This window comes from Gadus macrocephalus, chromosome 19 (assembly GCF_031168955.1).
Source record: "Gadus macrocephalus chromosome 19, ASM3116895v1".
Classification (NCBI taxonomy): Eukaryota; Metazoa; Chordata; class Actinopteri; order Gadiformes; family Gadidae; genus Gadus; species Gadus macrocephalus.
The window spans coordinates 13,870,090-13,885,036 of NC_082400.1; the positions used below are offsets into that span (position 1 = coordinate 13,870,090).

Consider the following 14,947-nt stretch of genomic DNA (forward strand, 5'->3'; position numbering starts at 1 on the left):
GCTAGTCCTGTACCCCACTAGCTGCCGCTAGGGCTTGCAGTCTGGCTAGCCGGCTGCAGAGAGAGACGGACGGAGGGAGGGAGGGGTAGGAGTGTGTAGGGCCAGGGGGGTGAGGGAAGGGGGAAGAGGGAAGAGGGAGAAATAGAACGAGCATGCACACGAGAAAAATGTATATTTCATTCGGTGCATGCTTCTATCTAAAGCGTTTTACAATACAGTGAGTACATACATTCTTGGCTTGGGAGAGGAGAGAGGAAGACAAAGAGTGATGATAAAGGAAAAGAGGGGTGAGGGATAGGAGAGAGGGGAGATCTTCTAGTAGGGGGGCAAGAGAGAGAGATTGAGAGACGAAGGGGTTAGGCCAGCGCTGCAATCCAGTATAAGCCATACTGTTGCTTTATAAGGGCTGAGCGAAGTCTTTTCCGAGTAAGAAAACAAAAGTCTGCAATATTTCTCTCTCTCTCTCTCTCTCTCTCTCTCTCTCTCTCTCTCTCTCTCTCTCTCTCTCTCTCTCTCTCTCTCTCTCTCTCTCTCTCTCTCTCTCTCTCTCTCTCTCTCTCTCTCTCTCTCTCTCTCTCTCTCTCTCTCTCTCTCTCTCTCTCTCTCTCTCTCTCCTCTCTCTCTCCTCTCTCTCTCTCTCTCTCTCTCTCTCTCTCTCTCTCTCTCTCTCTGAGATCTTGGATTCCCCCATCCATTGTGATCCAGCAGGCTGCAGGACCTCAGGCAGGCCTGCAGGACTATTATTCACACGCCGTACATGTAATTGGGAGACAGCCCTGCCCGGCGTTGAATGTTCTTCCTCCCCTCTCGCAGAAACAAGCCTTACTGCCAAGGCCTCGCTGAGACGGACCAGGGCGTTCTGTGGAAAGAACACAACACTCATCGTGATATACGCCTGGCGATTATCTCCTTAACGAGGAAACAATGGCCGCCCTCCCTGCGCGACGATGGGAGGCCTCGTGTTTTCAATCCATCAAACGCGTCTGTGGGAAGGTTTGATCGTATCTTGAAGGGAGGGGCTTGAGCCGAGCCGCAAGCCCTGGGGGCTGGAGGGGGTCGGCGGGCAGGGGGGTGTCTAGTGGTTAGGGGTTTGACTGTTTGTTGGAGGTTCAGGGGTACCTTTTGATCCCAATGTATGCAGTCTACCTGTAGGCAGTAAGAGGGTGAAGGTAAGTTTCAAACTGGAGGAACAAACTGAAGACTGTTTTCAGTTTGACAGCAGTGAGTGCTTTAGCTATCCCGAGGGCCAGCATTCATTGTTTTCTGTTCACTCCCTATCAAATAAATTAACCATATAAATCAAAGCTTTAGTTGGTCTCGATTCATCTACCTGTAAGCTTGCTCTTGGAGCACCTTAACCTAACCATTACAACTCCTGGGTTAACCAATGTAATGCGATGCTCTTGTGGCTGCCATTGGGAAAAAATAAATAAACGGCAGTTGGGTTTGGGCCTATCCCAACTGCCGTTTTCAATCGTACGTCGACGGCGTAACCGTAGCCTCACCGCTAGGCTAGGCTAGGCTAGGAGCTGGCTGTTATCCCGAGCAGTCAAAGGACTAGCGGAGCCAGTGGAGCCGATCTGTTAGCCTATCTTGGCCTGGTGTCCACGGGGGCCCAAAGGAAGTGAAGCAGGGGAGGGGTCCCCGAGTGTCCCTCTCTACTTGATGTGGAGTACTGCTAAATTAAGCTTGGATGACCACACACACACACACACACACACACACACACACACACACACACACACACACACACACACACACACACACTGTGTAGTAGCTTTGTGCTTTCAACAGGAAGGCTGATTTTCAAAGGCCAGGAACTTAAGTTCTGTGAACTTTTCCAAAAGGGGATGTACAGTATCACCCATCGCTCCTACGGTATTATTGTTTCGCTCTTCTACCAGTCGTAAAACGTTGATGCCGGCTATGTAAAGCGATCCGTGCCCCCCCCCCCCCCCCCACACACAACTTCAGAATTGCCCCAAAGTCTTCCACTGCTTTCCCCCAAAGCCATTTAGATTGATTGATTGGCCGTCCTGTTGTTACGGCTGGCTAAAAATAGCTCAAAATATGTTTTTTTTTTATGTTTGTGCGTCACAAAAGGGCAAACCAAAGTACCTCCTCCTCTCTAATGATTGACACCAGCGTCATCTGTCAGTTTCCACGGAAGGAACCTTTTTGCTCCATCGTACCGTGACTCAGGTTATGTGCGTCATGGTCATCACACCTCACCATTTCTCTATTATAATATTTGTTTTGTTTTTTCCAAGTCAAGGTTGGAAATACCTACCTCAAGATTCACACCTGGTTGGTCTTGGGTCTCCAAACAGCCCCGGCTGGCGGTCCAGCCTTCAGAGCTACTAAAGTGAATCCTCACTTATTTATTTACATTTCTTACACCGCCCTGACCCAGTGCGAACCGAGCTCCTCCGTCTTTTTATGTATACATACCTACGGCAAAGGGTGTTCTGTTACCAGGGCAACGGACACGGTCCATCCCACCCTCCTGCCCCCCCCTTCATGAGCATGTATTTGTGTACGTTTTATTCATGCCACTGAGAAGGCCTCCACCTATCCCCCTCCCTCTGTGTGCTGGCCGGGGCAGCGAGAGTTAGTGATCCTCGGTGTTATCCTAAGGCTCGCCGTGCGGGCGGGTGGTGGTGGTGTCTGTGTTCGCGATGGACGCCGTCTTCTGCCCTGCCCGAGTGCCCGTAATAAGTTCCATACTCGTCCCGGGCCGGCCCAGCAGGGCTTCATTGAGTTAATCCATAAGATGGTTATTGTAATCTTCTCCATGCGGAGCACGCGCGCAGTCCAGTGGGAATGTCCACGCCGTCGGTAGATCCACGATCCACGCCGGTGACGCTCGCTGCCTCATTCTTCCTCTCGCACGCCCGACGTTGCCGTGGAAACACAACAGCAGTATAGGTCCGTAAAGGACACTCGACTGATCAAGGTCCTGGGTTTCCCGATGGCGTAGTGATTATTGTTTGTGACTGCCAGGAAAAATCGTCAGGTTGCGTGGCTAACCCCAACCTCAGTTGGTTTGGCCTTGGGCAAGATGTCCTTAAACCCCTACCTTCTCATCCTAATGACAGCTGAGTTCACAATGGGTTATTTTGGATTAAAGGGTGCCTTGAGTGACTCCTCCCAGGTAGGATGACAGGAGAATGTATGTGCCTTAAAAACCGGCGTTCGTGCTAACGATTGATGCTCCAGACCTGTAAATCCTAAACCATATTTTTTTTTCGCCCCAGGCGCTGGTGTGGAATCCAATAGCTGAAATATTTGCGTTTGTTTGTGCTGCCCTCTGATTGGCTCCTCGGGACCCTGAACCCACCTCCCACCCTTTTTTATTAGCTCTGATCGCCTTGCCCCCCCCCCCTCCGGTGAAGTATGGATGGCGTTCATCTGACTGTGTAAACATTCCAGAGATGTGTGATTGAGTGGACGACTTCTGAGAAGTTGAAACCTACATGGTAGGAGCATTTCTGTGTCTTGAAATGTGGTCCGTCACGTCCTAAGACTGGATTTTTAACAACCCACAAAAGCGCCTCTTTGCTGTCATAATGCGGTTTTGCAACGCTGTTTGCGTGGGATTCCATTTTAAAACGGGAAATTATGTTTGGCCGTTTTATTTTTATGTGTTCATTGTGTGCTCATGTTTTTATGGTGGTCAATATGTAGAGCAGCTGCTAGGGAAATTCCGAAATCCGTCGGATACCGTGCTCACTTGCTCGTAATCGTAATAAACGACAGATCCCACTTTACGGCAACCTGCTGTCAGTTGAGCATGTAGGAGGAGGAGGGGATTATATACGACGAAGATGAGGATGATCTAGCATAGCTTAAAGCTAGGGTCAGCCATTTGGAGGAACCAGCCAGAGTAGGTTAGACTTTGCAAGTATCCAGCTGAGAAACCCAACATATCCCTTCAGACCTCCAAAGCCACTCCCCAAAGCACGTGACTAGCTCGCTAGCTTTACCTATAGCTCCGCCTGGCCTTGTGGAAGACTCATGAGCAATTAGTGTGCAGGGCACAGCGTGTACAGGGCAGAGTATGTTCAGGTAGGTAGGCAGACAGACGGGTTGGACGTCAAATATTTTCATAGGGGTTGAATTAAATGATTGGACGTGCTTATTACATGTCTGCGACAGCCACAGACTCTGGTTATTATTATTATTTTTAAAGATTTTGTCATGGCGTTTGATTTATTGGTTGACGTCAGGATGGAAAGAGAATTTCCCCAAATATTACAAAATAATGCTTCTAAGATGATTGGCCAAAGTGGAAAGAGGAGCGGCTGCCGGTACGCAATGTACATTAGACCGCATTGATGAATCAAGTCGGACGTCCGCTTATCATTGATCAGGTTAGCCTTCAGTCCTGATGGCCACTTCCCAGAAGCCTACCTTTCCCATTTGAGATTGGCTTTTTTGTAATTGGTTTATTTTTAGAAATCGTACCGTGGGCTTTGTCTACATAGAAATGGTTAGCAGGCAACATTACATACGAATGCCACATTCATTAAACGTCAGCGCCCGTCTGTGTGCGCACACTGCGACGTCGGCACATTGCAGCCACACTATTCCTGGCAGGATGGTGTAATGTAGTGTAGTGGGCGAGGATGCTCTACTTAAAGCTTATATGTGCCGGGGCGTGTCGCGTCCCTGATGTCCGTAGCTTTACCTGTAGGTATCCTAAAGCAAGATGCCCTGATCCCCTACCTGAATGACCAATATCTGAACTCAGTCAGTGACTATGTGATGAAACGGAAAACCAAGATTGAATCCAAACGGGGAACCTTGTCTTAGTTTAATGTTGTGTTGTTGAATCAGAGTTCCATGACGTTATAATTACTGTTGTTCCATTCATTGTTGTTGTTTCCGTGTTGTACGGTTTCCTGGAAAGCTTGACGATATTTAAAAGGTCGTTCTGTCAGGCTATTTAGATCTGTGTCTGTCTGTCAGTCAGTCAGTCAAGGCATCCACTCTTCTCCCTCTCCACCGCCAGCCCCACTGGCCAAACAGGTTTGAATGACAGTGTGTCTGTCTGCAGCACCGTGAGTCACGACATGTTTATTTGTTTCACTTTGTTTGAGTCCCCGGCCCTGAGCACTGTCCGTCCACCCTCCGGGCGGGGGGGGCTGGTGATGGTGTGTGAGGGAGCAGTCTGCCCCACAATGCAGCCCATTATAATCACCCTTTATTAGCCCGGGCCGGAGACCCACCCACTCACCCTCCCACTCGCTCTGTAGAGCCCTACTTCAACCACTGTGACCATAGCGACACAATGTCATTTTAACCCGCAGGTCAGTATTCAGCGTTAACTTCAGGTCACAAAGGACGTGCCGTCCTCAGTCCAAACACACCATATGTGGTGCTTCACCGCTTCACAGCTTGGAAAAGAAGCGCCATAGCACTGAGTCGACCAATGGTCCTTGACCACCGACTGTTCACTTCCCTCCACACGCATCCATAGAACAAAATGCTTGTTCTTACCATGTAACTATCAACACCAGGATTATAACTCTTTCAGTAATTTTTCATCCACCACGGCAATCTATCACATTTCAGTTGGTAGTACATTTCATTTTATGATCCTAACACGTTGTGTTTTATGATTGGAGCTTACGTTGGACTCATGTTCATCTTGTACCTTGATTGGTGTCTTTTGCGTAACACACACACACGCACACACGAGGGAGATAAGCTTGCAGAGGCCCGTGCAGGCAGCCAAACCTCCCTGGCCTTGTACGGCAGTAGAAACGGACCAAATTTGGACAAGGATTCCAGCGAGATAGCGGTGTGCCCCGTACGCGAGGCCCCGGCGTGTGCATGCGCTTCTATTTTCCCTCGTCAACGCAGGCGTTGTCATAGCAACCCCCCAGGAGACAGTGGGGAGTCTCTGCAGGCGGCTGTGTTCAAAAGGGGAGGTGGGCAGCACGTCAGAAAGGGGGAGCATAGACAATGTTACGGTTGATCTTATCTGAGACACTTACTACAATGTTGTCCTGTCTCCGTATCTCTCCGTTTATTTACATAGCCGCAAATGTTCCTCTGGTGTTTGGCTGGACCTCAGTAGAGCCCTTTTTTAGTTTTGTGGAACTCCGGCTTTTGTTAAAGTCTTTCCAGAGCCCAAAAGGAGTGTTTCATCGTCATACCAGTAGGTCACACTCCCTAAACATCCCCACGTCCGCGTATACTAAGCTTATTGCATTCAGAATCGAAGGCTGACCCGGTCCTTTGATCAAGCCTTGACATCTTTTTGTTTTTGCTTTTTTTCCCCTCTCATTTTCTCCGGCCTCAGGCCATGGCTCCTTTTTTAATTGCCCGTCACCTCATTATCTGGCTGCTCGCCTGCTCTCAGAAGACTTCTTCAGCCCAGGGGCACCTTGGCTGGCACGCCCTCACCTCAAACCCTCCTAACCCTGCCTCTGCTAGCTCCAGCTAGCTGCACTCACTCAGCACTGACTCGTGTCCCTCAAACTGCTATGCCTCAAATGGCCCTCACTCATTAGCTTATCACACGCTACTACAACTACGCTCTTTTGCTCACCTTGGCTCACCTCCATGCTTCACGTGTAGATCAGCATCGCTTCTGTACCTATCCCGTTTCGCTTCGGGCCTTTTTAATAGCTTTCACTTGATGTCTGCTTGCTGTGTAACACCCCCACCCCCCATGCTAGTTAGAGTAGCATCATTACCTGCCCGACCACCAAACAAGTAGCCTCACGTCTCGATAAGCCTCCCATTCACGTTGTATCGTACGCGTTATGTGAGGGGCAAGGCATTGTGAGAAGCCGCGTTCGGGCGGGGGATTGCGTTGCGTTGAAGGAGGCGGGACAAAGGTGGTTGAACTTCTGTTCACTTTATGCATACGAGTTGAGTATGCGTTTCGCCATGCGATTGGATAGTAGCCGTTCGTAGCACTTCCATCCACATAGTGGTAAACTCCCACAAGCAGACACTAGAGAGGGTGCGTTGGTCAATCAGGGGACCACGTGTTTGGTGTTTACGAGTTGGGGCATCCATACTATCGATATATTTATTTCCGGTGATTTAGTCACGTTTGTTTGTGCCATTGTTTTCTTTGTAGTATGTTAAAGATGTGGTTGATCACAAAGGCTGTTTGTGTACCTCAAGGCAAAATGTGACACTTCCTTTTGGGTTCTCAGACCCTGGTGTTCATGGTATGGGCTGTTCTGTGTTGACCTTTCTTACTCGCCTATTACTAGAGCTCAGAGACTCGTGTGTTTTGTGCAGAGGGGAGGAGCAATGCACGTTAAAGGTAATGTAAATCCTAATGGTTTTATCAACCGAGACCCAGGCCCCATCGCCAGTGGTGATGTAATGCTGCAAACGCAAACACATGTTGAATCTCTTTCCTCCAGTCTGACATGCATATAATAAAAACGTATGTCAGCTCCGGTGATCATTATCACCGGAGCCAGCGAGTGCCTAACCGTTTTTAATTGCTCCCGTAAGGCCTAGCGTTCGGTCTGTCTGAGTCATTAACAACCTGATGTTTTAACGTGAGGGTCTTGAGGAGGTGGGTGATGTATTGAGATATATTTTGGGAGATAAACAGAGAGGCTCTCGCGCTAGCTTTCTGGTCGATACTTGGTATTCCAAACGCCCCCGCTATTTGTGGAGTTCTGCGGCATGCCAACATTTCCAAACGCATGTGGGGATCGCACGCAAACACTCGCGCACTAACACACACGCCCACGCTAACACGCGCCAGAGGAAGGGCAGGTGGCGTGTGTTACGCGTTGAGTCGCAGAAGGAAACGAGGCTGTGCGTGTTGTCATTTGTCTGCCATATTTGCATACTTGTATTGACTGTCTATCCCAGTTTTAGTAGTGTCGCTGTATGCTTAAAGTTCCTGTTATCCGTTTTCATCAAATGTGTTTTTTCCTTTTCGTAAGACGCAACACATGTTGCATGTGCTCGGTCACACGTTTGTTTGTATCTTAAACTTGTCCCTTTGGAAGATAACACTATCTATTAATAGCAGCGCATCACAGTATTGGTAGCATATTGAAATAAGACCAGTGTACACAGTAATGCATATTTATTCAGTTATATTTCAAAACGTATACATTGAGGCCATTTAGAAGCCGCTTCATCCAAAGCGAATCACAATAATTAGTTTTTCAGAACAGTAATACCGTAAGGATCATAGAAACAAGTGCATATACTTAAATTACCATGCAGTATACAGTATACAACACAGATGGCTAGGATAAGATGCTACACAATGTGAAGTACTATTTTTAAGTGCGAGGACATACGACGCACATCAAGTGCGTACATTAAGTGCCAGGACGTACAAACATATAATTAGTACGTAAGAGGGGTGTTTTTCGCAGGAGAAAGGGCGGTAGGGGGTAAGGAGGGAGGCTATGCAGAGCCCAGGGGTACCCCAAAGAAGTGAGTGTTGTTCAGAGTCGGGGTTGCTCTTCCCCGGTCTCACCCCTTCTCCTCTGCCCTGTGTGTCCAGGCATGCATCGACGACAACGTGGACATGGTGACCTTCCTGGTGGAGCACAACGCCAGCATCAACCAGCCCGACAACGAGGGCTGGATCCCCCTCCACGCCGCCGCCTCCTGCGGATACATGGACATAGCAGAGTGAGTGGTCCCCCCACCCCCCTCCCCCGCACCTCAGTTACCGTGACAACGAAGCCGCACGTTTCGATTCCGATTGCTGTTTTTATTTTTATTACAAATCCACTATCGGTCAACCTCTCATGGGTCACAGCATTGTTTTTTGGCGTGTCTAATTATTTGGACCCAAACTTTTTCACATGATGTACCGGTGAACAAAGAGCAGTGCAAATACGAAATTAAACGTTTTGATTAAAAAAAAACGAGGACAACACTCGACTCAAACATTGCTCATCTAAAACGCAACAACTCCTCCCTTGTGGTCATACACTTGGCGGACCAGGAGTGTCTTGCGTGGCCGTGGGCCAGCTGACGTGAGAGGCACATTAGTGACCTCTGTCTAACCCATGCTGGCTGCTGGACGGCTGGCTTCCCCCCTGACAACATCTCGTGATGGGCCACCGTGGAGCTAACTTGATTTAGACTGTTTTGGGACCTTTTTTTTTACCTCAAAGGAAATCGTCCCCGATGGAGCCAGTTGAAGGTTGAATTATGAACCGGCGGTTAAGCGGTTGTTTGTGCCACTGCCAACTGTCTAGGTTTTGTGCTGTCCCTAGCAGAAATAAAAGTCCTTGAAAATCATGCTTGCATGTAGGCTATTCCTCTTGAGCCTTTTTTTTTATCATGTTATGATCTACGGAATTGTCAATTTATGTGTGGCGGAAAACGGGTTGTTATCTGTGTGCACTAGTATAACCATAACCAAATAGACCCACCACATTGTTAGTGGCTGTGACCACTCTTTGTGTAAGCACGATGCCATCAAATATGTTCAGGCCTGCAGGCCTATCTCATAGCTGCAGCTAAATTCCAGTTTAAGTTCGAATTTCAATGTTCTCTTTCCCCGGTTCTTTCAAAAGGGACGGGGTTCATTGCAGCCAGAGCACACAGGTTGTTACAGGGAGGGTGTAGTTTTAATAGTTAGCAGTCATCAAACGCTGCTGTGAGTTGGAACCTGCTTTAATCCAACTTCGATGGCATTATGGGGATGTTCAGTGTAGGAGGACATTGAACGCTCTTATAGACTTCTACCTCCGCCCTATTCCTTGTCATTGATTACTACCGCCCTCTCAAACTGCTGCTACTACTACCACCCTAGTGGAATGGCTGCAATGTCCGCCTCGATTTCTCAGTCTTCTTCGGAACGCCGTCAGCCAAGGGCCAACGTCGAGGACAAGACTATTTTTGTTTTTCGCACAATGACTCAAAAGGTCATGTGCTCACGATGGATGAGCTAATGGGGGCGGTCATGACAGTCCAGCCATCTGAGGGTGGGTGACTGCACTCTTCCGCTGGTGTGTCCAAGCCCCCCCCCCCCCCCCCCCAAAATCACTCACCGCCAGGCAGAAGGATACGCCACACTAACCAGACCCTTCCTTTGTTTACGGTGTACCACTTGATCATTAGGCAGATGTTTTTCATCCGATGCGACTGCCATCATCACAGTGCTAGCTAGATTCCCCTCGGTTGCCTCCAGGTTAGGCTGCAGGCACCAGGGGGCTGGAACACGGGGCCCTAATCAGCTGGGAGTCCAAGCGAAGCCTGCGCCCCAGATTTGGTTTCAAGCTCTGCATCCACGATTAGAATTGAACTCCCACCACGGTGGTACTCCACCAGACCACGGGCCCACTGGATCCAGTGAAATAACCCGAGAATCGCCCTGGCGGAGGGTCTAATCAGGACGATGCAAAGCAGGGGAGCGTGGCCGCGGTCCGCCAGCCGATAACATGGAAGGGAAGTCCTCGGCGGCCTTCTCATTTGAAGTGGTTTCCTGGCCTAATGAGAAGGGCCTGCACTCCTCTTTCTTTAGCTATGTCTCTCTCCCCCCCCTCACTCCCTCTCCTTCCGTCACTGTCTCTTGCTCTCTATCACTCTCTCTGTATCTCTCTTGCTCTCTATCACTCTCTCTCCCTCTCTCTATCACTCTCTCTGTCTCTTCCTCTCTGTCTCTCCCTCTCTATCACTCTCTCTGCCTCTTCCTCTCTATCACTCTCTCTCTATCACTCTCTGTCTCTTCCTCTTTGTCTCTCCCTTTCTATCACTCTCTCTGTCTCTCAATCACTCTCTCTGTCTCTTCCTCGCTGTCTCTTCCTCTCTATCACTCTCTCTCCCTCTCTCTATCACTCTCTCTGCCTCTTCCGCTCTGTCTCTTCCTTTCTATCACTCTCTCCCTCTCTATCACTCTCTCTGCCTCTTCCTCTCTGTCTCTTCCTCTCTATCACTCTCTCTGTCTCACCCTTGCTCTCTATCACGCTGTCTCTCTCTCTTGCTCTCTGACTCCCTCTCTTGCTCTCTATCACTCTCCCTCTCTGTCTCTGTCTGATTTTAATTGAAAGCAGGGAACGGCTAAATGCTGTGTGGCTTTTAAAGGCCTCTGATTCCATGAAAGGGCTGGGCGGCCAACTCCGAGTTTGGCCAGTGTGCCGATGATGTCAGATGTAGTTGTAATTGTTGTTGCTGTTTTCGCTGCATCCATGTTTCTTTCAAACAGCAGCGATCACACTCCTGTCCCCTAGGTGCTGTATTCTGTACATCACACAGCCTGGGTGTTTAGCGTAGCTCGTGTAGGAATGTGATTCTGCACCCTGCTGCCGTGTCATGCCAAACTGCTGCTAGTCGAACAGTTGACCCCCTTTGCAAGCTTAATATGAGAGTTGTATCCTATGTGACGTATAATTGCTTTAAGTGTTAGCCTGCCTGCAATGACTTAAGGCTTACGTCCAGACAAAAAAGCTGTTATTATTAACCGATTCTCTGACCCTTCTCTTGGAGGTATTTTGCGAACATTGTTTGCTTGGTAAAATGTAGTAGTGTGTGTGTTGTGTGGTACTTTTTCAAATTGTATGTCTTTTATAAGACATTCTCGAATTATGGCTTTACATTTGTCGGTCATGCATTTTACAATTCACATCATGAGGATTTAACGGTTGAAGCTATTGTAATAGCCAGGGCCACTTTCTGTATAGTACTAATGTGGGTCATGTTTTTCTGCCCTATTGTAAACAAATGAACAGACTTTCACTTTCATTTTCTTCAGGGTTTCATAATCATTATCAGTCACACCAGCATAGACTTAACATATCTCTTAAAGAGAGCTACTAATATTAAGGCTCCACTTAGCCCTAATTATACAGTGAAGGCACTCGTTTTTTTAAGGTTTTCTGTCTGATTCTTGTGAGCCATGCCTCCCAGACCCAGCTGGCCCACATTTTATTAATAGCTGCTGCAGAAATAACCTGCAGTAGGACATGGCACGGTTCAGACCTTTTTTATTGATTTAAAAAAAAAAACTACAAAAACGACACTCTCCAAAAGAGATGATGCCAATAACAAGACACTCCTCTAAAATGATATATTCTACACTTCTGGCTAAATGTAATAAACAACATTAATTTTCTTGAAGTCATGTAAATATATATGAACATGATAGTGATTTATACGTGTTTATGTGTCTCTCTCAGGTATTTGATCAGTAAGGGGGCTGATGTGGGCGTGGTGAACAGCGAGGGGGAGACGCCCCTTGACATCGCAGAAGAAGAAGCAATGGAGGAACTCCTGCAGAATGAGATCAACCGCCAAGGTAAAGGAGCACACTGATGGGACATGCAACTCATTCACTCACGCACTCTTTGGTGCGTCAATCAATTGCTGTCTGATATACCCACTCACTCTTTCACCGACATACCTAAAGCTCTGAGACCAGCAACCGAATGTGTCTTGGGAAACGTAACGGTGCCAAAATGTGAGAACGCATCAAAATGTTACCACAGTTGGACAACGTCTTTCATATGTAATAATGACATGTATTCTTTCTAAAAGCCTAAACCAGTGACCCTTAATTGTGTACCTCAACTCGTCATTGCTTGATGCAAAGATGAGGTTCTGTGGTCAAATCCTGTCATTTTTAAATGTTGTGTGGACAGACCTTTATGGTACATTCCACGAAAAACAGACAAAGTTGTTAGAACTGCCTTTTGATGAGGTCATGGTTGGAAACTCGTCCCCTGGGGCGATGTTGACTCGGCCTTGCCAATCGTAGGCCTATAAAACCTGGCGTACAGGCCTATAAAACCTACCGTCGCCATCCAGGTGGCACCTTTAACCTGCTTGGGGTGATGGCATCACTGCTCACAGGCAGTGTAAATGTGGTCGCTCTCTGTTGGAGGAATTGTATTCCATGCATCCACAGGCCATTAAAGGAGCAATCGGGGGGACATCAAGGTATCATTTGGAGCACAGAGGGTTGCTACAAACCCAGCTTGTTCTAGTCTTGTTTGTCTTGGCATTGTGTAGCACCTTATCCTAGCTGACTTGGTTGTACACGGGTAATGGGTTAACCTAGCGATTGTTAGTGTTTCGCAGTTGGTTCTATGAACGTCCTTACTGTACCGACAACGAGATATTGGTCTTTCTCTTTCTTCTGACAAATGTACTTATTGTCGCTTTGGATAAAAGTGTCCGCCAAACGCCCGAAATTTAATTGTTTGATTGTTTTCAAGTGAATCGTGGTAAAGGCGAACATGATCCTCTTGTGTTTGGGATCGGGAACTAAAAAACGCGCTCTTTTCTGCCGGAGTCTATTTTTGGCCTCGCTGTTAAGAGGCCGATGAGAGCCACGTCACTCTCCGTATGAGCGGCCGTGTTCAGACAAGAGTCCCTAGCCCCGGGATGCGCTGCCTGCCTCCTTCTCCGTAGTGGCTTGCCCTTCTTTTCCCTCGGAATACTACAAAGAATTTTTTCGATTCCGATATGGATAAGAATCTGCGGTTGTAGTTGTTGATGACACATCAAATTCAGTTCAAGTGCTTAAACGATTGGTCCATTAACAATTTGTTAGACTGTTTAGTTTTGAGATAATCGGTCCACCACGTTAGTCACTTGGCCCTGATTTCGACTAATTTGAACACAAATATTTATCAAAGGGTGAATCAACAACATACTTGTTATTCGTGGCCCTAATCGTTGCCGACTTGAAAGCATCTTGCGCGTCTGTTTTGGCTATCGTCGTAAAGTATGTTGTCTGCTGGGGTTGACCCTTAGCTGAGGTGAAGTCTGGCCACTGGGCCAGTAGGCTGATGGTAACATGAACCCCGGTCTGCATATGCAAGCGCTTATGGCAGCACTTCTAATGCTGTCGCCTCAGCTCTGTCTGCATGACTTATCACTCCTCCTTTACACTCAATTCCCGGGAGGGTGTAGACGGTTAACCTATTCCCTCCTCGACGTTGTCCCTGCTTACCACGTTGTCCTTGCGTAACGCTGTTATGGTCCTCAAAAAGCATGTTACAATCGCGACACACACCCGGTCCCCAGAATCACAGCCAGTAGCAGCTGTCTGGCCGGATTTGCACTCCCACTGACTGCCACTCCCAATATCAAAGAACACAAATGGATGCACTTCTGGGTTTTACATCACACATGGTCGCCACAGAGCCTGTGGGCCTTTTGTAGCCTTTCCAGGAATTTTCAGTTTATTTTTGCTTGTTTTTCCTCATTGCTTATAAATCGGCTGTGTCGCAGATTATTCCAGGCAACGATAAACAACAAAGGCGCAGAGGGAGAAGCCATCTTGTGAGGCACAGAGGAGGTGTGTGTGTCACCCCTCAGCCCCCCCAGAGCCATCGACCGTCCTGTCTTAACGAGGGTGACATCAGCTTTCGCATTGGCTGGCAAAACGCTGCCACGATAATCACCCGAAGGTGCGCCACTGCCCGTGTTACTCCCTCGTAGAGCTCGAATGCCCCGGTGGCAAACGCAAGCTCCAACACCGATGCTCTTGCACATGCAAATCATGACATCATTCCGTGAAATCAAGCGTTATGTCGGAGCGAGCCGTGTCGCTGCAAGTCGGGCGAGACGCCGATGACTATGCAAAGAAGCACACCGTGGAGCGGCTATGGCGAAGCCTCATGTGTTGGGCGGACCGTCCACTGTGTCTCAGCCCTCGCAGCGGAGAGAGGAGGGAGGCAGGCAGGGGTGTTATGTAACCGCCCGTTGTGTAAGGAGGTTGTTTCGTCTGTGATGTGGTTTTCCCTCCTCCCTCGCTTGCCCGGTCATGAGGATAAATTGTTAACCAGAAGCAAACAGCTACTCTGCCGAATGCATCCTGCTCGAGGCAGGGGTCTCTCTGCTGTTGGATTCTGGCCTGCTGCAGGAAATCAGCAGGTTGTGTAAATTGCCCGGCCCGACGTTGAAACAATGTATTTGTTGTTGACTATCTAAGAAAACTGGATGTCTATCTTTGTTGTTTTGCAACGGTTATGAAACTAAGGCA

General features: G+C 48.3%; 1 protein-coding gene across 7 annotated transcripts in view; it reads left to right on the top strand.

Moving 5' to 3' along the window:
• ppp1r12a (protein phosphatase 1, regulatory subunit 12A) overlaps nt 1-14,947 on the top strand; it is a 47,272-nt gene that overhangs the window by 8,617 nt on the left and 23,708 nt on the right. For all 7 annotated transcript variants that reach the window (XM_060038571.1, XM_060038567.1, XM_060038566.1 and 4 more), the window contains exons 2-3: nt 8,507-8,637; nt 12,135-12,253. In XM_060038571.1, the coding sequence (XP_059894554.1) occupies nt 8,507-8,637; nt 12,135-12,253 (250 nt within the window). The remainder of the gene's footprint in view (nt 1-8,506; nt 8,638-12,134; nt 12,254-14,947) is intronic.